The 27,767-nt window shown below is 36.3% G+C and overlaps 1 protein-coding gene across 1 annotated transcript in view; it reads left to right on the top strand.

Annotated features, from left to right (window-relative positions):
* Window positions 1-27,767, top strand: part of LOC149206649 (uncharacterized) — a 284,803-nt gene that overhangs the window by 53,151 nt on the left and 203,885 nt on the right. The window contains exon 3 of the mRNA XM_089393762.1: window positions 2,443-2,901. Within this exon, the coding sequence (XP_089249888.1) occupies window positions 2,443-2,901 (459 nt within the window). The remainder of the gene's footprint in view (window positions 1-2,442; window positions 2,902-27,767) is intronic.

The following is a 27,767-nucleotide window of genomic DNA, read 5'->3' on the forward strand; positions in this document are numbered from 1 at the left end:
TGTCTTTATCAAAACTTTTTGGTCATGTCCCACACCCATACATTGTTGGAGAGCTCGCAAGAACACACATAGATAGTAGATCAAAACATAAATATATCTTAATCAAACTTAGCAAGTCTTACTTAATTGGCATATCGAGCCTTTGTGACCTTTAGTCTAGGTCAACAACACATATCTCCTTTTTAAGACTCTTGTAGAGTTGGCTTCCTTACCACTTGTTCAAAAACATTAATAATATTTAATTTTCTTCATATAATCCAAGTTGTAATATCTAAATATTGAAATCATAATCAATTAATCATTGTGGCGAGAGGCGATGGTAGAGGTGTTGTAATGATGGTAGAGGTGTTGTAATGTACTGTTTAACATTTTGACTAAGCCAAATTACATAAAAATAAAATAAAATAAAATAAAATAAAATAAAAAGATTAATGTATTGTAATGTAAACAATTTAACTCAAATAAAATAAAATAAAATAAAAAGATTAATGTATTGTAATGTAAACAATTTAATTCAGTTGAAATAAAATAAAAAAATAAAAATAAAAATAAAAACAACAAAATAAAATGACCTATGGTATTGACCCATGGTATTGAGAACCCATGGTATTGACCCATGGTATTCATGTGGATTATAGCCTATTTAAAAGGTGAAATTAAATCAGCCTAAATCCATCTTAACTCGGCATCTACCAAGCGCTGAGAAGGATCAAATCTCTTGAGATGCAAACCTCTTGAAAAGAGATTTGATCCCTCTGTGGTTGGTAAATAGTTAAAATGGATCTAATATTTAATTTTCTTCATATAATCAAAGTCATAATATCTAAATATCAAAATCATAATCAATTAATCATCATAACAATAATATCAACATCATGAAATGTAAAATAATTAACCCACAAATAAAAATACAATTATATTTCATCTATAGAGAACATCACACATCATATAGACATATAGAGAACATCACACATCATATAGAGAACATCACACATCATATATATGTCTAGATAAACAACATATACCATATTCAAAACAATATAGAAAACTCATTGATGTCCATGTCGAAAGTCACATAAAACACCAAAATAATCCATTAATCATATACAAAGCATGGTCATGCAAAATGGGGATATTGCATTACTTAAGATATGCGTTTATATGGCTCCTTATGATTTAATATGGGCTTGTGAGGTGAGTTTTATTTACCTAACATCCATTATTCATTAGGTGAAGTTGTCTCCTTCGGTTTGAGGTATTTACTTATCCATTGGAGTGTAGTGGATCATCATGGGCTGAATGGTTAAGGCGTCTTGGAGTCTTATTGTAAAAAGGTTTGACAATAATCAATAAATGTTAGAATAGATGTTTCCTTTGCACGTTGGGGATGTTTTACAACCATAATTCTTGATTCTGCGAACACTTGCTTAATGAATTCCCACAGAATTTTCATTCGTCTGGTTGATCAAATATAATAACAATCTCCCAAATTATAGCACCGCACAAAGCTGATGCAGGTGGTGTTTAATCTTTAAGTGAATGGGTTGTGTTTCCATTTACCTTTTAAATTAGGCCAATTTTTTTTATTTTATATATGGCTTTACAAAAACCAAAAGAGATTCGATTCGAGATAGTAAATTAATGCTTTGATCTTCTATATGGTAAATTAATGCTTTGATCTTCTATATTCTAGAATAAATACTTACGACTTCCCTGTTTTCAACGACTTACTTTTGATCCTAATAAACTTTTTGTTTTTTAATTCTTATAAACTTAATACTGTCCACATTTCAGATATCTTTGATTCATAAGACTTCTAAATTTTTATTTCTGGATTATACTTCTCATCTTGAAGGTCTTTGTAATTGTGATGAAATGTCTCTCCAGTCCAGTCCAGTCTTCCTAGGCATCTATCATATTCTTTACACGGACTAGTGCTTTTGATTTTCAAGTTTGTGCCACTAAGAGAAGTCAGTGGATGTAATTTGAAGAGAGGAAGAGCAGCAAATCTTTTTGATTTCTTCAACGATTTTGAAGCTGAAGAAGCAGAGTTGGAAAAAATAAGGTCTTTGAGGAAGACAACAGTGTGCTTGGTTTAAGTGGACAGACCGGGATGTCTTTATAAAAATATTTCCACAGCAAAAATATTTGAAGAGACAGCTTAATAATTTACAGGTAAGGTTTGAATGACATATTGAGTCCTACTATTGAATGTCAAGAGATACGATTCTGGTAGAATATAACATGCTTACTAAAGAATGGCATTGAAAGTATCACCAGGCTGTAAGTCAGCAACTTGTATCTTTGTTCGGATTCTTATTTATCTGTCCTAGGTGGTATCAGCCTTGTTATTATTATTTATTTGCTCTTCTGTTATGAAAGTTTGCTCATTAATTATTTGGTTGCTTTCAATAATTGACAGGTTCACACCATATTTTGCAGGTTAATGAAATTGATTACGCGCAAGGTGGATTGGGTTGGAAAGTGTGGGGTGCAGGTTTAATTTTATCATGGCGCCTTCTAGCATTGAAGGATATGATTCGTGGAAAGGAAATCCTGGAACTTGGAAGTGGCTGTGGTCTTTGTGGGTTGCTACTTGCCAATTTGGGTGCTGCCAAGGTCGTCTTGACTGATAACATTTCAGATATTTTATTCAACCTCTCGAGGAATATCTCTCTACTTGCCCTAAATTGCCGTTGTAAGCTACAGCCAGAAAGAGAACTATACCTTGAGAAATTAGGCTATAATCAGGAGCAGCTGATTGCTAGATATATAACCGATTGTACATATGAAAATAATACTCCAGAACAAGACCCATGTCCATGTCTTGTAAGGGTACGGATGCTCGATTGGATGGAGAACTCTGCCCTAGCATCGGATAATTCATCAATTGAGATTGAGGTCAGGTTTTTCTACTTCTTTCCAAGCAATATAAGATTTCAACATGTTGCATGAAGCTATGTATGATGTCTATTCTTCATTTAGTCCTGAACTAGCATGCTAAACTTTTTGATGAGTTTCCTTAAGAATTATATTTTCTGTCACTTGGAAATATGTTTGCTTTGGTTGTTGCTGGTCGTGTCACAAATTTTCCCTCAAATCTATCATATATTTCATCATAAACCAATATAGATGTAAATCAAGCATACTACATCAAGGAGCCAAAGAGTGGTCACACAAGATCTTCCTTCCTAGACAAGCTATGAGAGCTGGCATGTCTGTGTCGGATCCAACTTGAAGATTATCTATATCTTTTCTAAGAGCCAAAACTTATCTGTAGTGCTACAAGCAGAAGCTTCTCCTAGGTTTAACAGGGTACTTGCCCCATGAAAAGTTGGTCAACGTTGTTGTTTCCATAAGAAGAAGATGCTTGTCACTGTGATCACATCACACATGTTCATGCCTACCCGTTGGTCCATCCATTTGTTCCCCAAAATGTTCCCTTTAATTCAAGAAGATAAATATAGAGAACACTGTATTGAGCAGCAAGCAAGAACCAAATGAATTTGGGAACTTCACAATTCCACGTAAGGTGCTTAATAGTTTCAAGTTTGTGACAAACCACACAACATCCATTTTGTAAGATTGGTGTCAGTGAATCTTTTATCCCTAAGTTGCAATGAAAAACCATCCACCCAAATACACGAGTCTTAAAAGAATGGTGAGAGTCCCAGAGTCCTTGACACTTCCTGATACACCATGTTTCATTAACTTCAACATTTCACTTCTTAAGATGAATTTCTGTCCAACAAGTAGACCAAATCTTAGCATAAATAGCACCTTGGTCGAGTAATCCATAAATGGCTTCCCATAAGACCAATGTTGCAAACATCAGCGATATATTGTGAAATTTCTAAACCAATGATAATATCGTAAAAAAATAATGATTTTTTCTTCTGGTGATATTATCACAACACATTTAAAAAAATCACAATATTTTCACAAATTGCGAGTTTATAAGAAAAATCGCTGCTTCTATGCATAGGATGGTCATAAAACAAAAATTTCACTTTTTTTAAACTCATTTTAAAAACAAATTAAAAGGGTTTTAGAGTGTTGCCATTTAGACTCTTGCATAGATGTAAAAGTCCTAACCACAATAGGAGAGCCTAAAGGAAACTCTCAGGCAAGCCACCCATTATCATCTTGGTGGCCTTGCTCCACTCTTCAGACCAGGGAAAGGAGGTATCCTAGCCTAGGGGCTTATCCATATGGTCACTTAGGTTATATGTTGTAGAAGTGTGAGCGTTCAATAGCTAGAATTGACAACGGAATCTAGTTACCAATAACCAATTTGTATTTAAAGGTAAGAGAAAGGTCAAGTGTGCAAATTACTATTTATATCACTTTAAATTGACACAAGCTCCACGTGAGTTAAGTGAGTTATTGATGTGCTTGTGTATTAGAGTGCTGGGAATGATTGATTAACTTAAATGATAAAGTGAAAGATGATTTGTCACAACAAGTGCTCAATTATACCAGATTTAGAATATGCATATGAAGTGTTGGATGCTGAAAATTGTAACTAGGTTTGGTCTTCATAATTTGTATCAATTTGTATTATATATAAAAATAAAAAAGAATAAAAAGAAAAAATTAATTTTCGAGCATTGGTTTCATGCTCAAATCAAATTATTATTTTAGATAAGCATGTTCTTCATGCTTCTAGGATTTGTTGAGTGAAAGAGTCAAAGTCCTATTTGGACCCATTGAAAAGAAAAAGGAAAAATAAATTTTCAAATTTTATTTTGGTTAAAAATTTCCTCTAGAAGGCAAGTCAGCCCTGCCCTAGAAGACATGTTTTTTCAAACCCCTCTGGACAAGTATAAATAGAAGGAAGTTGGGGCTCATTTGGACACACAATTTTCGCATTGATTAGTTCTGAAATATTGCAGAAGAAAGATGGATGAAGTCTGAAATTGACAAGTGAAGAAGGGTTTCTCTCAAGCTCAAATTTGTAGAAGTTCTTCCTTGATACTTCTCTTGTTGAAGGTTCATTTTTGATGCTGTACATATTGTTGGTCTCTTGCTGTTTATGGATTTGCTGTGCAGATTGAGGGTTTGACTTGACATCTAAAGGGTTGGAGCCTTTCTATGGTCATGGGTCTTGGATATCTCACTTTGATCTGATTCTATAAGAAGAGAATTTGCTGGGTTTTCCCCTTAGAGGGGTTTTGCCCTGGCTTGGAGCCTATGTCTTGTGTTCATTGTTTTTCTTGTGATCTTCATGTTTATGTTTTGGTAATTGCTTGATGAAAATAATATAATAAAGATTAATAAGAAGCCAACAAACTTCACAAACAATTATCGTGTAAAGAGAAATCACCCTAATTTTGCAAGGCTCCTGATTTCTCAACATGGTATCAAAACTGTTAATTTTTCTTAGGGCTTGTTGTCACTCAAAATGTATAGGCACCGCGACAATGATTCAGGTCGGGGGATGTCACTTAATTCCCAACTTCTCTGTTGACGCTGTCTCCCAACAACAGACTATTGGGGGTAGACCCTACGGAAATGGAATGAAGAAGGACAAGTTGGGAACCAACTAGTCTGGGAGACAAAGTTGAGTGGCCAAGTACTTGTTTAGATTTAGCAAGATATTAAGGATTCGATTAGATTTATAAGATTTGAAACCAGTGCTTTATGGAGTCAATGCTCTTGCTTTACAAATTATAAGACCAAGTACCGGATGGACAACTGCTGTTTTGATGAGTAACTATCTTATATGAAATGCAATTCCTATGACTTATGTGAAATGCAAGAATCTTGGTTGATTTTACTTAAATGCCTAGTCTAAGTATGACCCTTTGATCTTTGTCTGTATTGAGCCTAAACTTTATAGCAAATGGCAGAAAGAAGTCAAGGTGAAGCACACGAGGGTGTGATTAACGATCCCTTTCCTTGAAATCTAACGTACTTAGTGCCTCCGACGCTGCAGACGTTGTGGCTCTGACGACTACAAAGTCACCATTTTAGATACAAAAAATGGTAGACTTCTCAAGAGAAGACACAAAGGTGTTCCTATCTTTTTATCAACTAAGCTTATGCTTGGAGGTCGGTTATTAGATGCAAGACTAACTTAGGATGCAAATGCAAGGTGAGATTAGCGGATGATTAATGAAGCGAGATTGTTAAAACTTCGAAGTACTTAGATTACGATTTAATCTGAGTTATGCACTAAGTACTTATTTAGGAGATCCAATAGACAATTCCAACCACAAAGATAAATGCCAATTTCGGAAAGTGCCAACAAAGTAAAATAGATAACTTAAATGAACAATTTGCCACCAATTCACAATAGATATCTCAGTGTAAAATGCTAATGACAATTGCTTGAAATTCCAAAACTATTTATCTAAGAGATTTCAAGATAGCCCAAGTATTCAATTAGATCCAAATCAAAATGCCACTTAGAGTAAATTCCTTAGCTCAAAGAGAATTAGATTTAAGCACAATTACCATTCACAATTAAATGGAACAAGAACTTATGAGCAAATAGAAAGTTAAATACCAACAATTCCTTACAACTATCTTCTTGACCAAATATGTGAGACAAATTTTCTTTAGGCAGTGAGCTTATGTGTGTGATAGCCAGTATTCAAACTTAAATTCAATGCCAATAAAAATCTTGCTGAAATGAACTAAAAGCATAAAAAATTGAGAGATTGTTTTCATGACAGTAGTGAAGTCAACAGTGAAATACCTCTATGCCAAATGCCTTTAACAAGCCTAAAAATATTCAATTTCTTCAAAAGCAACTTGAAATGCAAATGAAAAGACAATTATACCACTGTTATGTTCAGGGTTCAAAGATTATATTTCAGAGTTGGTAAGGGCAGTAAGTAAACTTATGACAGCAAAGAGAATGCCTACTGCGATCAAATATATCAGTCCTCTGAAAACTATTATGATAATCACTTAAAATTTGTGATGAAATTAATTAGTTAAATGCCCAAGAAGTCTTCAGTAAAATATGAATTTAATGTCACTTCTTTTAGATGTGATTAGCTTGATTAACTAGACAGTGAAGGCAGTAAGGGCTTAGGAAACCAAACTTGAGGCCCTAGGCCTTGAAGCAATTTTCCCAAATTCTTCCAGTGATGAGCAATCTGAAAACACAAACCTTGACCCAAATTTACAGCTAATTTCATTGATGCACCCACTCAGAAAATTACTTCTCTCCTACAGTTCAGATCTGAATGCCAAAACTTTGCTTTAACTTAGAAATTTTTTTGAAGCTTTTACCAAAGTGAAGAGAGATTTGGAAGGACAACAAAATGCTGGTTAAGGGAGTAGCTGAGAGGAGGCAGTGGAATGCTGTGGATGAGGTGAAGGATGAGCGAAGGAGGGAGGCAACAAGGAAGGGAGGTTTTAGGGTTGCGGAGAGTTAATGGGATAGCGATAGAGGATAAGGGTTGCTACAGGCAGAGGGAGGAAGGGTCAGCGGCTGAATGGCAGGGTGCCGTGAGCAGGAAAGAGGAGAGTGGAGGTTATGAGAGGGTGCCGAGGAGGAGCCACAGGGATAAAGGAGATGGGGCAGCATGAGAGAGAATGGAGGAATAAGGGCAAAGGCTGAGAGGGAAGCGAAGGAAGGAAGGTTTGTGGCAGGCTTGAAGGGAGGCTGCTGTAAGCAGGGAGGAGGCTTTGCAACCTAGAGAAAGGGAGCTTGGAGGCTGCCTTGGAGGGATGCGACAGTCATATCCGAAGGGTAAGGGTGCAACAAAGAAGGAACTAGGCTGCAGAAAAGAGGAGGGTTTGAGGGCTGCTGAAGGTTTGCGTTAGGCCTCTAAGACCCTAAAAAATTTTGCCCAATGCTTCACAAAAATTTATCAAACCCCAATATTCTCCCTTTAATGGACAAAATTCAATTCGTGGACCTACAAACAATATTTGAGACAAGATCTTGCTCTCCAGGGCTTAGATCTATCTCAAAAATCCAAAATTTCCTTGAAAAATTCCAGATCTACACCTGCACAAAATAAAAATAAAACCCCAGATCTCGACTATGTACAAAAATAAAACTAAAACCTAGAACTCAGATGTTAGAAATTCAAAATTACAAAAATCTCTGATCTATACAAGTAAAATACAAATCTACTAGATCTGAGGAGTATGAGTCCAACTCCGCTCTTAGATTTGTAGATATAAGTTCTTCTTAGCCAGATCTATCAATTAAACTCAGTATATGAAAGATAAATAATTTTAAATGAGGCACTAGCCAAGAAACCCTGCAAGAGAAACTTTATTAGATAGATCCTGGGGTTTCAATCAGGAAGGCTCTTCAGATCTTATGCCCTGGGAGTTGGCTGGTCCAACCGAGGACTTCCCCTAATGCCCAAGTTTTCAAATATAAAAGATCTCTGCACACTCAAATCAAGTTGTCAGATCGATAGAGATATAAAACAACACTATAATTCCCAAGAATTAGAGATACCTGCTAATTTAATTAAATTAAAATGTTATCTTAAATCCAATAACCTAAGCAAGATACCTGTGCAATAGATTATTCCCAAATGCTAAACATCAACAACTTATAAAATAAGTTTCAACAGAAATTAAGAAGAATATTACCATAAGAAATAGGAGAGTAACATCACCATCAATGAAAGCCCCAAAGACTTTTCGTTATTATTATTCCAGAAAAAATTACAAGAGAGCTTCAAGAACTAGTACACGATCCAATGATCAGATCCTTTGTGAGACAAATGAATTCTAATTTATAAATGAATTCTCCAAACAACTAGTTGGCTTGATTCCTGTCGAAGTAATCTCGACCATTGATAAAGATTTAATTATCTTTTAATCTCCATCGTCGAAATATTTATTTTTTGAAGAATTTTGGAAATTTTCTTTTAATTCCTTTTTAATTAGCTCAAAATTAATTATTTTGAGCTAATTTCCTCAAAAAATTGTTTTTGACTTAACCACTAAGGCCCAAGGGTCCAAAATTTCTTGAAATTTTCAATATTCCCTTGGTGGGGGACTTCAAAAAATTAATTTCTCTAGAAACCCACAATTTTTTATTTTTATTTTGGAGAATTTATTTTTCCTGAGACTTAAATTTGACTCTATTTAATTATATTTTTCGCTTAGAATTTTTTTAATTTATTTTTGCCAGAAAATTTAATTAATTGACACATGAGGGGATTAATTATTTTTCCAACCCTCTAATATTTTAGCATCATGGCTAAAATATTATTTACATAAGATAATTACATTTAACCCATGAATGGGGAATACCCATTCGTTATAGATCCTCAATTATTTCACCCAATTTCGTGACTTAAATATGATCTAGTAGACCAAGTGATTTGTAATAAAATAATTTAGTCAATTAGCTAAAATTATTTCCAAATCACTTTACAGAAGACTCGACTAGAACACTAAGACTTACCTAAGATCTTGACGACAAAATCCACCCTAGCTTTGGGGTGAGGTTGGAGGGAAAAACTCTACTGATCATTTGTGTTTAGAAACACAGATGAATCGGTGAGACGAAAAACCTCCTAGGATGAAAATCACCATCAAAATAATAGTTTTACCTAGGTTGTTACATACATTATGGTCTTACTAAGATCATTTACATTACAAACATGCAGAATGGGTTTACAAATTTGAGAAACTGTCGAGTGATGATGAATTCTGGATGATCTGAACACTGGAATATGATGAAACCCCTTTTGCAAAAAAAAGGGTTGTACTGTTATAAGCTAAGTCACAGGACACGTCCTCCAAGGTCCCGTGTCCCGTATTTTACGTGCCGGACACGAAAACGGCCCTAAAACGTGTCGAAAACGTTTTTTATCATGTCCTGTAAAATGTAAAACGTATTCGCCGGTTTTCGTCGTGTCCTGCATCTGGAAAACGCGTATTCCGTTGATAGAAAACGTTGCCTGCATAAGCTGTAATTTTTTTTGAAAGAAACAAATAATTTTTAGTGGGGTAGTTTAATGATCAAGTCTAGGCCCCAGTATTGATATGCTATTCATAGTAATGTTAAATTCTTAAAGTAAAAGTGACATTCTCCTTGATCTTTATTTTCATCCTTTTACTTAAATTTTTAACATTACCATGAAATGACTCAGGATGTTTGAGAGTGGTTCCGGCCTCATTGGATTTCATATGGAGAAAGTAGAATTTTAGATTTCATTCAAAATGCAGCAGACTTATCAGTTTTTTAGGATTTCAGGATTGGGAGATTGTAATGTTTCCAGGTGACACCACTTGCCCGGGCTACCTCTGCCACCAGTAGAGGACATGGTCTACCTCCTATACCTCCTACTTCTAGTTCTTCAGCTTCTAGAGCAAAGCAAACTCCACTGCCAACTCCACCAGCACCAGCATCTACATCTAGAGGGAAAGAGAAAGCTGTGGCATTTTCTCGCAAGAGGGGTAGAGGAAGTCAATAGGATTAGACTTTAGTTATTTTCTTCATTTTATTGTATATGACATTATGACATGATGAGATACATTATTATATTTTTTGTTGATATTTTGAGGCTGAGTTGGGACTCAAGAGTCAGGACTTACTATTCAGGACATGATTCAAACTATTCAGGACATGATTCAATGTTATGTGTGATTTTAGCACTAGAAATGATATTAAACATCTTATATATTAGTTCTTTTATCATATTTATGTGTCAATGTATTTATTTTATGTTGTAGATGGTTTAGATATTAAAAAAATTGAAAAAAAATGAATATTTTTGTACCAAACGATTTTTTCCCGATAATTATGATTTTTTCCGATTTTTTCCTCACGCGGATATTATCCCGATAATGATTAATGCAACATTGTTGCAAACACTGAACAAAGATACATTTTGATTTTGATGACTTAATGGAAAATCTGCATTTTATGGTTTTAATATCTAAGTTCTAAATTTATAGTTAGTTGTAAGTACTTAGTAGTTTCTTATGTGCTTGTAAGTTGTACATGAACAATGAACATTGAATATTCAAGAATCAAGACCAAGCGTATCACATTCTAATTTCTAAATAGTAAATTTTGATTCTATTTATTTTTTTAAAGTGAACTATGAACTTTAAGAAGTAATTATATTTTAATTTGATTAGATAAGCTGCAACCTGCAATTTAATATGGATAAAAAACTATATTTTGGTATATATATATATATTTTATTAAATATATATAAAACGTGTCCCCCGTGTCCTGTTTCCAGGTCGTTGCCTTTCGTATTGAATACTCGTATTTACGTGTCCTCCGTGTCTCGTGTCCTCATGTCATGTGACTTAGGTTATAAGGTAGTTGACATGGAATGGTCAATAGGGCTATATTGTTCTTTTCTTTAGATAATTGCATTTCTTCATTTACATATTAAATTCACCCCACAACATCATAACATTATTTAGTATTACAACATATTCAACAACGTATGCAATTATATAGAAAGAACAATATCATCATCAATGTAGCGAAACATAAAGGAACAATAGAAGAAAAACTTTCACACATAGACACATAAGGATTGGTCAGAGACCAGGAAAAAACCCCACAAGGGGAAAACCCTTTCAAATTTTTCTTATTATTAGATTGTCATAAAATGTTCAACAAAGAGAGAGAGTACAATGATCCATATCTTCAACCACAAAACTATACAGCAAAATCAACTAAACAACATCCAAGAGATGAACTCGACAATGCTAATAATTCAAACGCCGATTCAAAAGCCTGCGGTCAACTATCACTGTCTGCGGTCAATTGCTAAATTTTGTGGTCTACTGTGGTCAACTGAAAAATCAAATCTTAGCTTCCAACCGCACACAAAGAGTGTACGTGCATGCGGCTGAAACCCTCCAACCGCATTCATGAGTTTGCGTGCATGCGGTTGCAACTGAAAAATGCTTGTGTCATCCTTGCGGTTGGAAACCAAAACCCTAGATCTCACGTGTGAGCTTTGTGTTGAAGAATCTAGGGCAAGTGGAATTAATGTGATTCTTGTAAACTTGATAACAATATGTGAAGTGCTTTTTCAATTTATCTTAGCTTGATCTTCTTCTTGTTATTAGTGTGTGCGTTTGCTTCATCAAACTGCTACCAAAACAAAGAGACAAGAACACAAGATGTTTGGCTTTCTGCCAGGGCCAAAACCTCTCCCTCTTGGAGAGGAAAACCCGTACGAAATTCTTCTTATAGAGATTCTGATTGATGAATACCAAGACCACGACCCTTGACCTGCTAGGCCACTCCAAGACCAAGACATCAATCCTTTTCTTCGTTACTGTTGAGATCATCTTCATTACTATCGCTTCATCGAAGTTATTGTTACTGCACCTTCACTAAGATATACATTATAACAACAAGATCATTACTGCTGCTTCATTGTCACATCTTCACTAAGATCTTCACTATCCTTTTAGTAAGATCATCTCTGTGCTTTTACTGAAATCATAACTATAACACTGAGATCTCGATATATATATATATAGATATATGCTGCACCGAGATCTTTTCATGATCAATACTGAGATTGAGATCATGATTTCGTTCAGGTGGTATGACTGGTTCATTACCAATATGTCGAGACAGAGTATGCTGCGAATGTGATATTGTGGGATCACAGTTGTACTGAGACAAAGATCATAAATATATCGAGACAGTGAGTGTGTTCCTTGCACCGGGATCTTCATTATATAATTATGCTGAGACTGTTGGTATGTCACATGCATGCCGAGACAGAGGAACTGCTTTAATGAAGAATGTCAATATAGATCACCGTGCCTGAGTTCTTTTCATTGTACCGAGATTATTACGCTGAGATCAAGATTGCATCCTCCTATCATCGTAGATGTGCTGTGTCTATCTTATATGCCGAGAGTAAGTCTGCCTGCTACGAAATTCTTTATTAGATTACCCATCCGAAGAACTGAGATTGCAAGGTCTTTACTCACTGTAATTGTCCGAGATCCTGTAGCTATACCTCAGAAGAATCCGAGATGTCTTCACTTACTTTTGCGCAGATCCTATTGGTTATATATAGTGGTTTGTCCTGTAGGCAAGCTGACTTGAATTCATGAATAGATATGTCACTTCAACTTGAGCCGACATGACTGTTCTTCAATATTCATTTTGAGGTCGTCTTAACTGTTTTCGTCATTGTTTTGCTGGCAGTCTTCGTCTTGGAGGATGGTGCTTGGTCTTGGAGGGCTACTTGACTAGGTTGACCCATATTCATGCTCAAGAACATGACTTTGATTCTTTGACCTTTCTTAGACCTATGGAATGAGCAAGAAACTCATTCGAATAATTTACAAAAATAATATTTCTTTTTCTTGATAAGTACAAAGATCAAAATTTCATTTATAAATATCGAACCTAGTTACACTTTTCTTCAACACTTTGGACCCTGCAATTTCAGACTTGTATGAATCAATCTCCACAAACCACCTTAGACCTGTGCGAGCCAAACCAAAGAAAGAAGAATGATCATGATGAAGTCCAAATGAGGATCACTTGACTTGTATTTATAGCCATCCTAGGGTGCCCAATTTCTCCTTTGGGCCAACCTGTCCTTTTGTGCGCATGTGGGCTTCGATTCAAAAATACACTTTTCCTTGTCCAAATCAGGTGCTTCAAAAGTCAAAATTGGTCCTCTCAAAAAGAGGAATCTAGTCCCATGATTGGAATTTGTCACTGAGCTGCCAGATTAAGAAGAACTAAGGTTTGAAGTAGGAGGCCTGAAGATCACACTCTGTTGGCATTTGGATTGAAGGATCTCTCTCTATGGCTTTTATTAGATAAACTTCTGTGACTTTTGGTGGACTGGTTATGGGCATATTCTTGTAGCCTGTGATGCCTTTGTGGTTCGTATGACATGGAAATTATTTGTGATTTGTAGCATGGCAAATTTCTGTGGCTTGACTCGGATTTGTTTTGTATAATGGCTCATACATTACTCACTGGCTCACATTTTTCCTGAAACTCCCATTAATGTTTCTATTGGCTTGCTTTTGAATCGGATCATATCTTTGTATCCTAGTGGATCATGTTGTTGTTGATCGTATGGTTTAATGGCTCGCATTTGAACTGTAATGGATTGCACTTTTTTTATGACTTGGATACCTTTGCTCTGTGACCGTAGCTCAAATCTCTTTTTCTGTGGATCGAATTAATATACAATGGTTTGTATATCCCTTTTTGTGACTCGTTTTACAGGGCTTGTATACATACACGTTTTGTAGCTCTCTCTAAGGCTTGGTCAACTATGTGGTTCGTATGTTACTTGTAGCCCGCATCAATAACTCGCACATGTGTTTATTCAGTGGCATCACAATGCATGGTTCGGTGATCTCAGTATGGTGGTACATTATATTACTCCGAGGCACGCAATTGACATTTAGGGCTTGCATTACCTTCTCAGTGGCATCACTAACATTGATTATCTTTGTAGCTTATTACTCTACGCAGTGATTATGTGATTTAATATACAGTGGATTGTAAAGGGTTGCCTTACAATGTAGCTCGTGTGAATTAACTTCTTTGTGGCTCGTTTAAGTGGCTTGCTACAAGATAGTTTCGAATGGTATCAAATTGTGTGGCTTCATATGAATAGTGGCATCAAACTATTACAATGGTATCATTACAATCCTGGTCGCTCATATAACTTGTGGAAGTTGCATCATCACATTACATAAGCATCATGTGGTGGCATCACATTGACAATGATGGTATCACATAGTATTTCTCAATCTATGCAGTGACTTTATAACTCTCAGGCTATATTATGTGGCTCGACATACTCGCTTCATGTTCTATGACCCGCATTTGAGGCTCGCTTTTATTAACAATGGCTTATGTATATTGTATGGCTCATCGACATTGGCTAGCATCTTTGTGACTCGTCTATAATCTGTGCATCAAATTACCTTTCTTTGGCTCGCTCTATGAATCTTGCTTTGAAGATCTTGTTGTTATGATCACTATGACTTACAATGTATGTGCTATGGTTTATTTGGTTCGCATTGAAGACACAACATTTGCATCGTCTCTGGTGGCTCGTAATGCTCGTAACATGTTATGAGACTCGTTTATTGTTTTTAAGTCTTGCCGAGAGACTCATATGATATAGCTATAAGTGGTATCTATCACAATGTTTAATAACAATGAGAATGTAACCTGTATGACTATGCGAAGAGCAAAATTGTCACCTACACAACAATGGGGCTGAGAACTATGACAGTTGGATCGCTGGAAGTGACACTCTACAAAACTTCTAATAAAAATATATAATGTTCTCATACCTTTATGGCGGTGACCGAATGTGGCAGTGACAATACCGTATTGTAAACAATATGGCTTGGAAAATATTAGACAACAATGATCGATGGACATAAGGGTAGGTCATCTCTAAAGTGGACTAGAAATCTAGATAAAAGAAGTATGATGACCTGGTTCATATCCTAGCTTAAAAAAAATGAAGCGTTAAAGCTCTATGGATGGTACTTGAGGAAGTCACGCTATTCAAATCTCATCTCTATACATAATATAAAGAAAGAACAACATCAATGAAGCCGACTTGAAGTTTGAAAGAAATGATGCTCTCTTTTGAAGGAAATTGTTTAGGACCAAATCTCTGCAAAGTGTTGAAACTTGATGTTCTATGCTGAAAAAATGACTTAAAAATAAAACTCCTTAAAGCTGCAATATTAGTTAAGCAATTGTAGATAGAACATACCCCATATGAACCATATGCAAAATAGAAGACAACCAAGAACACAATGAGACAAAGAATTTAGGTCAAATGACTAGGGCAAAACCCATAAGGGGAAAACCCAACAAGATTATTCTTTTATTAGAAATCAATTGTTCAACAGAGAAATAGAATACAATGAGAGAATGAAGAAGTTCACCCAAATCTGAAGAAGATATTTGATAGCAGCAATTGATGCAAACACTGAATCACTTTGGCTCACCAATTTCTACTCTTACTCTCCAAGTCTCTATCTCACTCTCTCAATCCTTCTCTAGTCTCTCCAACTCTCTCTTTCACAAGTTCAAAGTCTCCTTTCACAATGCACACATGAGTAAGTAGTGAAGATGAGAGGCACATATATATAGGAGGAGCAAGGAGTTCGAGCCATGAAGGAGGAGTAACTTGCATGCCTTGAAGGAGAGAGTTACATATGCCATTTAGGCATACTGGTATGCATGCCTTTGTAACTCATGCCATTAAGGAGGTATGCTAGCCTTTGTAAATCTTCCCATTAAGGAGGTACACTAGCCTTTGTAACTCATGCCATAAAGAGGAGTACGCATGCCTTGAAGGAGAGAGTGTAACATATGCATTGAAGTGTGCGTAAGAGGAATCTTTTATGACGAGTCTTCAATGCGCGTAAGAGAGTGTAAGAGTACAACGAATCCATTAAGAGAGAGAGAGGGTAACGCATCATTAAGAGAGAGGGGTACGTGTGCTATCAAGGAGAGAGAGAGGTGTGAAGTGGTATGATTGAGTGCCAAGTAAGAAAGGTGACATGTATTTCCATTTTGATAATAATATTATAGTATCATAAGGATAATAATAATAATATTGATGATTAAGTAAAATCTGAACAATTAAGATTGATTAAGGATACGTTAAGTGATTTTCCGTCATCTATACTTGATTACCAATTGAAGCAAGGTGATTTACTAGTTTTGGAAAGTCATGCTTGAAATGATAGACATGACAAGTCACTCTAGAATAGTTATAAATGAGATTTTATTCAAGGAAATTCATCCCTTAGCTGCCAATTTTCAACACAAAGAAGAGGTAAGGTAAAGTTGCAGAGGTATGTATAATTGTTATATATATTTCATAATATGTGTCAAGCTCATGATGGCCATTTGAAAGATAAAAGGTCTACATATAGATTAGAAATAGTAACATATAAGAGATTGATGCTATGTTGAAGACTAGGTCTTGAATGAAAGGAATTAGGGTTTTGCAATATGCTAGTTTACAATGATTGGTTGACAAGACTTGATGACTATGAAAAATATAGGGTTTTGCAACTAACTCTCTTGTGTGGTTGTAGAACTCTACAAGATTGAAAGTGACTGGTCTTGGCATCTATTGTTTGTAAACCCTAGCAAAGTATGGAATAAAAGGAGAAATCCTAGTAATAGAAGCCCTAACTAGTTGTTTCCACTATGAAAAGAAAAAGAACCTCGTTCTTAAGAATGACAAGTATTATATCATGTTGATGAGAAGACAAGGTTTGATGAAAAGGGGTCTAAGAGTAAGAGGGAGTCAACCTTCCTCCAGAGATATGTATTTAACATCTTCTTGATTATTATTAATACTACTGTCTTTATATTTTGTCTCCTTGTTCTTTCATAAGTCTCCTATCCAATGTTACAGGTCAAGGAAAATCTTACCTAAAGCTTGACTAAGCAGGTGAAAGATTTGAAGAAACACGACATAGCATAAAGACTGTGAAGGAAGGAGCAATTTGATGTACACGTCAAAGAAGACTTTCAGATGGCAATGAAAAGAAGGAACTATAAGAACCTTGATGGATACAATATTCAAGCATTCAGAAAATACATTGACTGATAAGCAACATGAAGAAGAACCCTGGTACTATATGAAGACAAACCATGTAGAGGGATATTGTCATCAGAGGGAGCAAGCAACAAAATTTGACATCTTGACAAAAAAGGGGCCATCATGATTTGAAATATGTACACTACAAAGGCAGAAAATATACTTTTGATGATGAAGATACTACAATTGATTGTTGATGGAAAGTGATAAGTAAGGTTGATGGCAAGCACCCTGTCACGAAAATAGATTATGAAGAAGTTTGGCTCTACAACATCCAGGAAGGTCGAAGGTTAGGAACAATATGAAAATGCAAGGAGGAGGAGCACTATAACTACTACTTAAAGATCTCCACGACAGAACATGCAATTGATGAACGAAACAAACAAAGCTTATGGTTAAAGGCTAAAACCTCCTTGATAAGAGGGAGCATTGATTACCTCTCTGATTGAGAGGGAGTGATGAGGGACACCATATTCTCCTTGTGTCATGCACTAGACCAGGACTAACAACCATAAGTCTTAGTGAAGGCACTGACAAGGAAAATGGAGGATTGGATAAGCATCTAGGGACTAATACTCCTTAAGGATTTGGAATCCATGATAGGAAGTAGTCCCGTGGACCGACACTCTTTGAGGATTGGACAGGGTATCCAAGATAAGAGTGGTCGAAGAGGATATTCTTTGAGGATAGGTCATCCAAGACAAGAATAATCTTAAAAGGACATACCTGGTGAACATTCAGATGGGGTATGTGCCTTGTGAGGCAATGATGATGGTGTCTATAGTCATTTCCTCCCCAACATTGTGCTCTAATCTAGTGGAGAGATAGAGCTTGTTAGTCAAGGCCTTGCTATGTTGACAATGCTGGTCATGATGTTGAAAATGGCTTATCAATTTGACTCTTCCTATGCGAATATTTGAATTGATATTATTCTTGTACTGGTTGTGTAATTATGAATACCTCCCTAGTTAAGAGGGATTATTGAAAATTGTAACTAGGTTTGGTCTTCATAATTTGCATCAATTTGTATTATATGTAAAAATAAAAAAGAAGAAAAAAAAATTATTTCTCAAGCATGGGTTTCATGCTTAAATCAAATTATTATTTTAGATAAGCATGTTCTTTATGCTTCTAGGATTTGTTGAGTCAAAGAGTCAAAGTCCTATTTGGACCTATTGTAAAGAAAAAGAAAAAATAATTTTTCAAATTTCATTTTGGTAAAATTTCCTTCTAGAAGTCAAGTCGACCTTGTTACCACTCAATCTAGCAGGGTCCTAGGAGAGGTTCCTACAGATCAACTACTAGGTCAAGTGGAAAAAATGGAGCAATAGCCCACTATCACCTCAGCTAAAGCTCCCTGCTCTTTATGAACTTTCACTGATGGGAGGAGTCCCGGTATGAGGGAAATCACTATGAAAGGTAGGTCAATGGAGTAGATAGTGATTCCAAGAGCTCATTCATTAGAGAGACTCAAATTGTAAAGCTTGCTTGCTTTAGAATCAATGTGTAGGGCTCTCTAAGAAAGGATTTAAAAGGGAACCTAGACCTAGGGATGAGGGATAATTCCTTATAAGGGATGCCCTAGACCTAAGATCCTTAAGGGAAGGGTTTCTAATATGGCCCTTGTGAAATCAAGAGTGATAAGGTTGTGGGACTTGTTGTCGCTCAAATTGTACAAGCACAACGACAACGACTCAGGTCGGGGGCTGTCACTCTAATTCCCGACCTCTCCGTTCTAGCTGTCTCCCAACAACAAGCTATGGGGTGTAGTCCCTATGGAAATGTGAAGACAAAGGACAAGTTGGCAACCAATGAGTCCGGGAGACACAACTAAGTGGCCTAGCTACTTGGTTAATTTTAGCAAGACTTTAAGATTATATTAAATTGAATTGTGAAACTAGTGCCTTATGGAGTCAACTTCTTGCTTATTACCAATTAAATGCCAAGTAACCAGATGGAAAATTGCTACTTGGATGAATGACTATCCTATATGAAGTGCAAATCCTACAAGTTAGGTGAAATTCAGAATCTTGGTTGATTTTAAGTTAAATGCCTATTTTAGGTGTAACCTTCCTCGTAATTGTTTTAGAACTAGTCTCTAGAGTAGGTTGTGGGATGGAAGCCAACGGGAAGCAAGCTAAGGCTTGATTAATGATACCTCCCCCTGTGTTCCAACCACTCGATGGCTCTGGCGCTGCAGAGACTGTGGCTCTGACGACTGCAATGTCACCGTGTTAACCACTAAAGAGGGGCTAAGTTCCTCAAGCTGAATTGAGAAAGGGTGGCCCTAAATATCTATCAACCAAGCTTATGCTTGGAGGTAAGTTATTAATGCAACTAGACCTAGAATGCACTGCGAAATGGATTGAGTGATTCCTAAGGTAAGATTGTTCAAGTTAAATATGACTTGATCTTAAGTTATACCACCAAGTGCTTATCAATGAGATTACAATCTTAACCACAAGAACATGTCAAGTTAGTAACTGCCAATATGGCAATAAGATACAATAGATACCCACAATATGCAATTATTCAATAGTTACGGGATGTGCCAAAATCCCGTAATAACTTATTTAATGATAATTGAAGCACCTAGAATAATTTAACCGACGCTTAACATGATACCAATGATTATCAATTCTCAAAATATGACAATGTTACTTAACGCCAATTATCAAGAGATATCTAAATAGATTAGAGGCCTTTAAGCAAAGAACACTTATATGCCAAGATATCACAACCAATTAGATTTTTTGAACCTCAAGATCACAAATTGTTCAATGATGCTCAATTAGAACAAGCTATGCCAATAAGATTACAAGTGCTCTTAACCAATATTCTTCAATGATTAGTCCAATTCACTTAAGAGACACAAGATGATATTCAATTATGAGTGCATTTAGTGCAAAGTTAATGATCTTGTGAAAAAGAGCTTACAAGGGACAAGCAAGTGTTAGATTCCAAATAACTATAGTACTTAACGTTCATATAGATCAATGACAATAGTGGACTAATGAAATCCATGAAGTAATCAATGAATTATTCAACACCAAGCATATCCAACAAGCCCAAAATACCCAATTTCTTAAGAGCCTTAAAAATGAAAAATATCTTTAATGTTCTTAAGCCACTTTAGGACACCAATGCTATTGTTAGAAATTAGACTTCGATTGCAGAGATGACAGTCACTAGAAATGTAGATTCATGCCAATTTATGATTACCTAGCTTATGTAATTTATTTCTTAGTGTGGTAAGCAAATTATGAGTGAGTTTTAGAGCATTCTTATGAATATTTTATCATTGTTAGGAGATGTTAAGACTGTTGTAGCAAACAATGAACAAGAGAGGGTTTAGAGGTCAAACCCTTAGGCCTTGGGGCCTTAGAGGAACTAGCCAAACTTGCACAAAATTTTTCCAATGGTTTGGCACCTGAAAAACACCAAAATTGTCCTCAAGTATGCCTTCAAAACCACCAATATTCAGTCCAGAAATCACAATAACCCATAGTGATGGAAGAGGGCAAATGAGGGAAGGAATGAAGGTTAGAAGAAGAGGGATAAGGCCTAATAGGCTTGCGATTGGGGTCTAGAGGCCACAAAGGCCTCACGAAAAGCCTAAGAAGGTTGCTGCTGAGCGAAGGAGTGGCCGAGAGGCCCTAGAGGGGCTGCGGCCTAGGGTTTTGAGGCCTTAAAGACCTGCAACACCCTAGAAAGAGCCTCCAAGAGGCTACTGCAAGTCAAAGGAGGCTGCAGCCTAAGGAGGAGAGGCTACCAATAGGAGGATAGAGGGCTAGGAGGGATAAAAAGAGGGAGGAAGGATGGAGGAGAAGGCTGGACGGAGGCAGGGAAGGAGGGTAGGAGAAAGGGCCGAGGGGAATGGAGGGCCCACAGGGCCTGCCACCAAGCAAAGGAGAATAGGCCGAGGCCTTAGAGGCCTGCGACTGTTAGGTCCCTATAATAATAGTGTAGTCCCATTATTGTTATTGTTAATGTAGCCTGCATATTGTTATTGTAGTGCCCCATAGAAGCCTACTATTGTTATTGATGTGCCCTTACATTATTATTGTTATGTAGGCTCTAATTATATTGTGACCCCTTAAACTCTTATATATAGAAATGAGGTCTTGTCATTTGTATCATCCAAGAATTGTTCATTTATGTGATGTAAAGGAGTTTGCCCCCTCGAAGAGGCTATTTGTCAAGTCGTTGATCTATCTTTTCTTCTATTTTGTGAGCTGGTTGCATAACATTTGGTATCAGAGCTTTGGATTCTAGGGTTTCGCTTCTTCAAACAGGTCATCTTGGAATGTTCGCTATAACTTTTTTCTACGAGGTTTTAAAAGCTGAAATTGCAACCATGTGGAGTTAAAATATTGGTGAACTTCGTCTATGAATTTCAGATTTTGTTCGTTATATTTTCGGAGATATGATCTGAGGAAGTTAGGGTTTTTGCAAACTTCAGAATTACATCTCAAACAGGTGACCTGGGGAAAATTGCCATAACTTTCTCTCCAAGCATCAGATTTGAATTTCGTAAAAAGTGACCGAAAGTGCACGAACTGATAGAAAGTGTATCATTTTAAGGCCGAAGGTCGAAACAGTGACATGTGGAACTCCGTACAAGTTCGCTCTACTGAACCAGTCTATAATCGGGTCATCGTGGGAGATTGGGCATAACTTTATCTTGAACAATCCAATTTTGGTTTGACTTGGGGCATTGGAAAGATAATGCAGAGCGCTAGCATAGGAAGGAATTTCAGCTCTTGGAGAGCCGAAGTTACTGAGGTACAACAGTTTCAATATCTAGCTCCAAAAAACAAGGAAAAAGGTGTGTATATATATATATATTTTTTTTTTTTAATTTGCATAACTTTTATTTGAAGAATCAATTTGAAGTGATTCAAAGGGCATAGAGAAGCATAGATATCATTATTTCATTCCAATATGCCTCGAAACAAAAAATGGACACACCTAATAAGCAACCAGAAAGCTCTAATATGACGCATGAAGAAGAGGAAGAAATGCAACATGATATATCAAAGTTACGTGACCAAGCGCAACAAGTTTCACTCTCCCAAAGAGCAACCAAAAATGAATTTGGAGTGATGAATGTTAATATGGATGGTTTAGAGAAAAAAATAAAAGGATACATGGATGGTTTAAAAGGAGTTATGGAAGGTTTAAAAGCAGACATGGAAGGTTTGACAAAGTTGCTACAAGAAAAGCTTCCTAGTGGTGACAAGGTAATCTATGAAAATCATGATGAGGACAAAAGAAATATGAATTATGATTTTAGAGACTCCAATGTTGGATTTAAGACACACCACATTCTAAAGATCAATATGAGGAAGTTTAATGGCAAGGATTCGGTAACATGGGTACTACAGATGGAACAATATTTTGATCTCCATGATGTGCAACACACACAAAAGGTACGCATTGCATCGTTATATTTAGAACACAATCAGTTTGTATGGTATTGATCAGTAAAGCACCACTCGTATAAGACCCGCGAGTACCCGCGGAACTTGGCGGGTTCTATACCACGCTGGGTCACTCGCATAGAACCTGCGCTTAAGACCCGGACTCGACGGGTATTTTATTATACCCGACTACTTGTATAAGACCCACGGGTATGCTATAGAATCCGTATCAGACCCCTATAGAACCCGCCGAGCCTCAAAAGGCACATGTTTTTTGATTTTTGATATTGATTTTTTATTTTTTTTCTTTTTCTTTTTTGGAAATGAGGTGGAGGGAAGAAAATGCTTTATAAGCACCTCTCTCCCTTCCATTTGTCATTCACTTGTCATTTGAGTGTTTGGCTAATTTCTATGAGTGTTGAGTGACTCCATTGCATAGTGAAGGAGCTCTTGGAGGAGGCTAAAGGAGGCTTCATCGGATCAGACCCAGCTTCGAGTAGGCTTCATGAACCTTGTTTGAATGTTTTCCATGTAATTTTTTTGTATTCAATTTAGTTTTTTTTATTTTTATTTTTATTTTTATTTTTATTTTTTTGATTATTAATGTTTGCAATTTTTTTTGGGCTTGTCGCTGAGTTTCTCAGCCACACAACTGTCCTGTGTGGCTGAGAAACTCAGCCACAGGGCCAAAAAAATTTGCAAATTAAAAAAAAATTTCAAAACCAAAAAAAATTTAAAAAACCAAAAAAATTTTAAATTTTAAATTTTTTTTTCTTCCAGATTCTGTCACCATGCCACAAAAGGGTTCTAGAAAGTCTCGTGATCCGGTATGGGCACATGGTCGACGAATCATTGCCGGTAATGACCACCATGTCAAATGCAATTATTGCAATGCCACAATGCATGCAAGCATAAACAGGCTAAAATACCACCTGTTGACCACTATGTGTCAACTACCCATAGTAGTACACCCACTTTTCTTCGCAAAAGGGATAGTGCTTGATCGACGTGTCCATGCCATTCGACAGTTATCGTCGACCTGATCATGTTATGTTGTAAACCCAGTCTGCATGTGTAAATTGTAAATAATCTTTAGCAGATCTGAGTCATGTATGTAAATTTCCTAGGTGGACCTAATTTTCTAGTGATAATTTGTGTTCCGGAAGGTTTTTTGTCTCACCGATCCATGATCAACAGAGTTTTCCTTCAGCCTAACCCCGAAGCCGGAATGAATTTTGTCATTAAAATCTTAGGGGAATCCTAGTGTGTTGATCTGCTAGATTATATTTGATCGCAGAACTGGGTGGTCTATGAGGGTCTATGTCAAATGGGTTTTCCCCCTTGAGATGTAAAATTGTAAAAGTCATGATGTAAAGTGTCTTGAGGGTTAGAAAATGTTTTAATCCCCTCATAAGTCCTAAGTCCTAAGTCCTAGGTCCTAGGTGATTTTTCTAAAGGCTAAGTTCGAATATCCAAAAAAAAAAAAAAAAATAATAATAAAATTTAAAAAATTATAAATAAATAAAATAAATTTAAAAAAATATAAAATAAAAAAAAAATAAAAAAAATATATATAAATAAAAAAAAAAAAATAATAATAATAAAAAAAAAAAAATAATAATAGGTCAAATTTTTGAGTAAATAAATGCAGAATTTCAATTTTTTAATGCATTTAAAAATTCGACGGATGAGATTAAAAGATGTTTTGATCCTCATCGACGGTCGAGATTAGTTTGACATGGATCACTCGAACTAGCCATTGGGAATTTTTCCTTTAAATAAGGTGCTAGGGGTCATTTGAGAGGAGATTGGATCTGAGAGTCTGGTGCTAAAGAAAGCTCTCTTGTAGTCATTTTTTGTGCAATAAGAAAGACTTTGGGGTTAAAAATCTTGCTGGTGTTACTCTTCTGAAAGTGCTGTAAGATGATTTATGTTTTTGTATAATTTTATTTTCAGCCATTGATTTTAGCTTGATGAAGATTGATCTAGGCACAGGTATCTTGTCTGATCTCTGGGGTTTGAATGATAGTGTAGATCCTGAAATATAGTGGCAGGTATCTCCATTTGATCTGGATTCCACTATTGTTTTCTCCCTCTATGTTAATGGTTGATTTTAAGCTGTCCAGGAATTCTTTTTTTTTAGATTACCGGGCGTTAGGGGAAGTTCTCGGCTGAACCAGCGAACTCCTGGATTGTGTTTTCTGAAAGAGCCCAGCCAGTTCTTGATCCCGGGCTTATCATTTGATTTTTTTTTTTTTATGAATGCATGCAGGGTTTTTCTGAAGCATCTCACATTAAAATTAAAATTATGAAAATATTTATGTGGCATAACAAGAAATCTGGCTGTTTTAGAGCCTGCAGTTTGTGAATATTGTAATTATTTAGTTAGGGTTTTCAATTTCGTTTCTTGCACATATTATTTTGGGTTTTTTTTTTTTTTTTGCAGATTGCAGGTACATGTTTTGAGAAATATTTCAGGGTTTCATTCAGACAATCTGGAGCAGCTGATTCAAAATTTTATTAAGATTCCTGAAAAATATTGAGAGGTTCTGGTGGAAGTTCTGCAGATTGACTGCCTGGTTTCTTCTCAGCAGGAAGATTTCGATTTTGTTTCGAAATTTTCTTTTGTGATCTGGGTTTGAATTTTAAAATCTGGAAAATTTCTGGGTTTTTATTTGGCCACCTTTTTGTTTGCTGCCTGGGGTTTTTATTTGCGATTTTTCGAAATTTTGATGAAAGTTTTGTTGCCAGCGTTCTTCTCTTTGTTGTTCAATCTCTTCTCTGCCGACGGCTATCAAGATTGCATCTCCATCCATCAGTGCTGCTTTCAAATCCTGCATGCTTTCCTCACATTGTCATTTGGCCTATGTAGCTCCATTTCTTCCCTTCCTGTCCACGCAGCCTGTTGACCCCTCATCGCTGCTATATCTGCACTCCTCGCTGCCCATTCGCAGCTCCTTCCTCCAGATCCGCGTCTCTTGCTCTGCCTACCTGCGATCCCTCAGTCTCGCCCTTGATCTGCACGTCCAAACATTGCTCCAAACCTGCGTTTTTCATCCCCAGATCTGCTGGCCATTCACCCTCACGCAGATCTCTCTATCCCCTCCACCTGCGTGCTATCCCTCCTTTGCCGCGTCCAGCCCTTCAACTCTCCCAGCTATCCCTCTGCGGCTACTCCTTTCAGCTCCTCCTCATCCAATCGCTGCTCCTTTCCGCCATCCGCACCCATTCTCCCTTGCCATCGACTGCACATGTAAACACAACAACAAAAACGCATAAAAAATTTCGATTTTTTTATGTGCACATGGGTAAGTTAGCGTAGGTACTTTTTTTTATTTATTTCATTTTATTTGGCTATTACGTTAGAACCTTGTTTATAAAATGATTCATCGATTTTTTTGGGTATATACTTTATTTGTTTAGTTTAATTAGCATCATTTTATTTTTGGTCTAATTTATTTTTGGTTTACGTTAGATAGATTTTAGTTTTAGTTTTAGATGTATTAAATCTTTGTTATATGGTTTTAGATTTAGACCATTTCACCTTTTCATTTGTTTTAAGCTTAAAGTTAATTTAGTTTAGTTTTAAAGATTCTAAAGCTTTAAAAAAAAAAAAATTCTAAAAAATATATCTATATATATATATGTATATATATATATATATATATATAAAGGTCTCATAATTTAAAAATAACAAAATCATAAAGAAGGTTTTCTTTTTCAGGTTTTAGATTTGAAGTTTTTAGATTTTATATCTTGTGTATATAGACTAGGTGTTAGTTTAATTTAGATTAGACTTAGATTTTAAGTTTTGTTTCATTTTTAAAATCTTTAAAATCATAAAAAATAATAAAATAAAAAAAATCATAAAAGGTTTCAACTTTTAATTTTTTGGTTTCATTTTTTTAGATTTAGTTAAAGTTTAGTTTAATATATATTTTTTTTTTTTCACTAAAACGGGTATGTTTTATTAATATGAGAAATAGATTGGGCTCATGCCATAGCGGCCATCTTTACATTACATCCATTTCTGTTTCTTATGCTGATTCTATATTCAGGAACCTCATGGATTACAGGGATGATAAGAGCTTTCGCCATTTATGAGGAGTTGTCCTTTCCCCAGCATGCAGCCTTTGTTTGCCATCAAGTCTGCTTCACTATTCAGGCTTCTGAGAATATGAAGGAATTTGTAGGAGTCAAAGTCAAGCAGGACGCTCTTTAGTCTGTTTAGAGATTTATTGAGGCCTGCGTTGTTAAACAGTTTGCCCGTGTTTAAATTCTTTATTAAGATCTCTGAGTCTCCAAATGCTTGGAATTCTTTGTCACCTCTGTCTCTAGCTATTTGACAAGCTATGAGGAGACCTTGGATCTTTGCCTGATTGTTGGTTTTTTGCCCGATGCCCCAGCAAAAATTGTCCCTTTTAGTGCCATCCGGGGCATAGATGACCCCTCCGGCTCCTGCTGTCCCGGGGTTGCCTTTGGAGGCTCCGTAAAAAAAAATCGTGGTTATTTTTTGTTGCCGCCACCATTCATGGAAGTTGGATTCGGAGTCCCTTTTGCGCCATTCCGGGTTCACTGAATGTGGAGCTGTTAACTGCTTCCAAGGTTGAGGGGATAGGGGGCCCAGCCACCTCTCTTCTTCAGGGAGGAGCAAGGAATCTTCTGGAGAATGTTGCTGTTGGACTGCTTCAAGAAGAAGGGATTTGGCCTTTGCCGCTGCCACGAAAGGAGTTTGCAGCTTGTCATTGAATATCAAGTCGTTCCGGGTCAACCAAATCTGCCAGCAAACAAACTT

This window comes from Pinus tabuliformis, chromosome 1_2 (assembly GCF_031772625.1).
Source record: "Pinus tabuliformis cultivar Carrire ecotype Pingquan chromosome 1_2, CPIR1, whole genome shotgun sequence".
Taxonomy (NCBI): Eukaryota; Viridiplantae; Streptophyta; class Pinopsida; order Pinales; family Pinaceae; genus Pinus; species Pinus tabuliformis.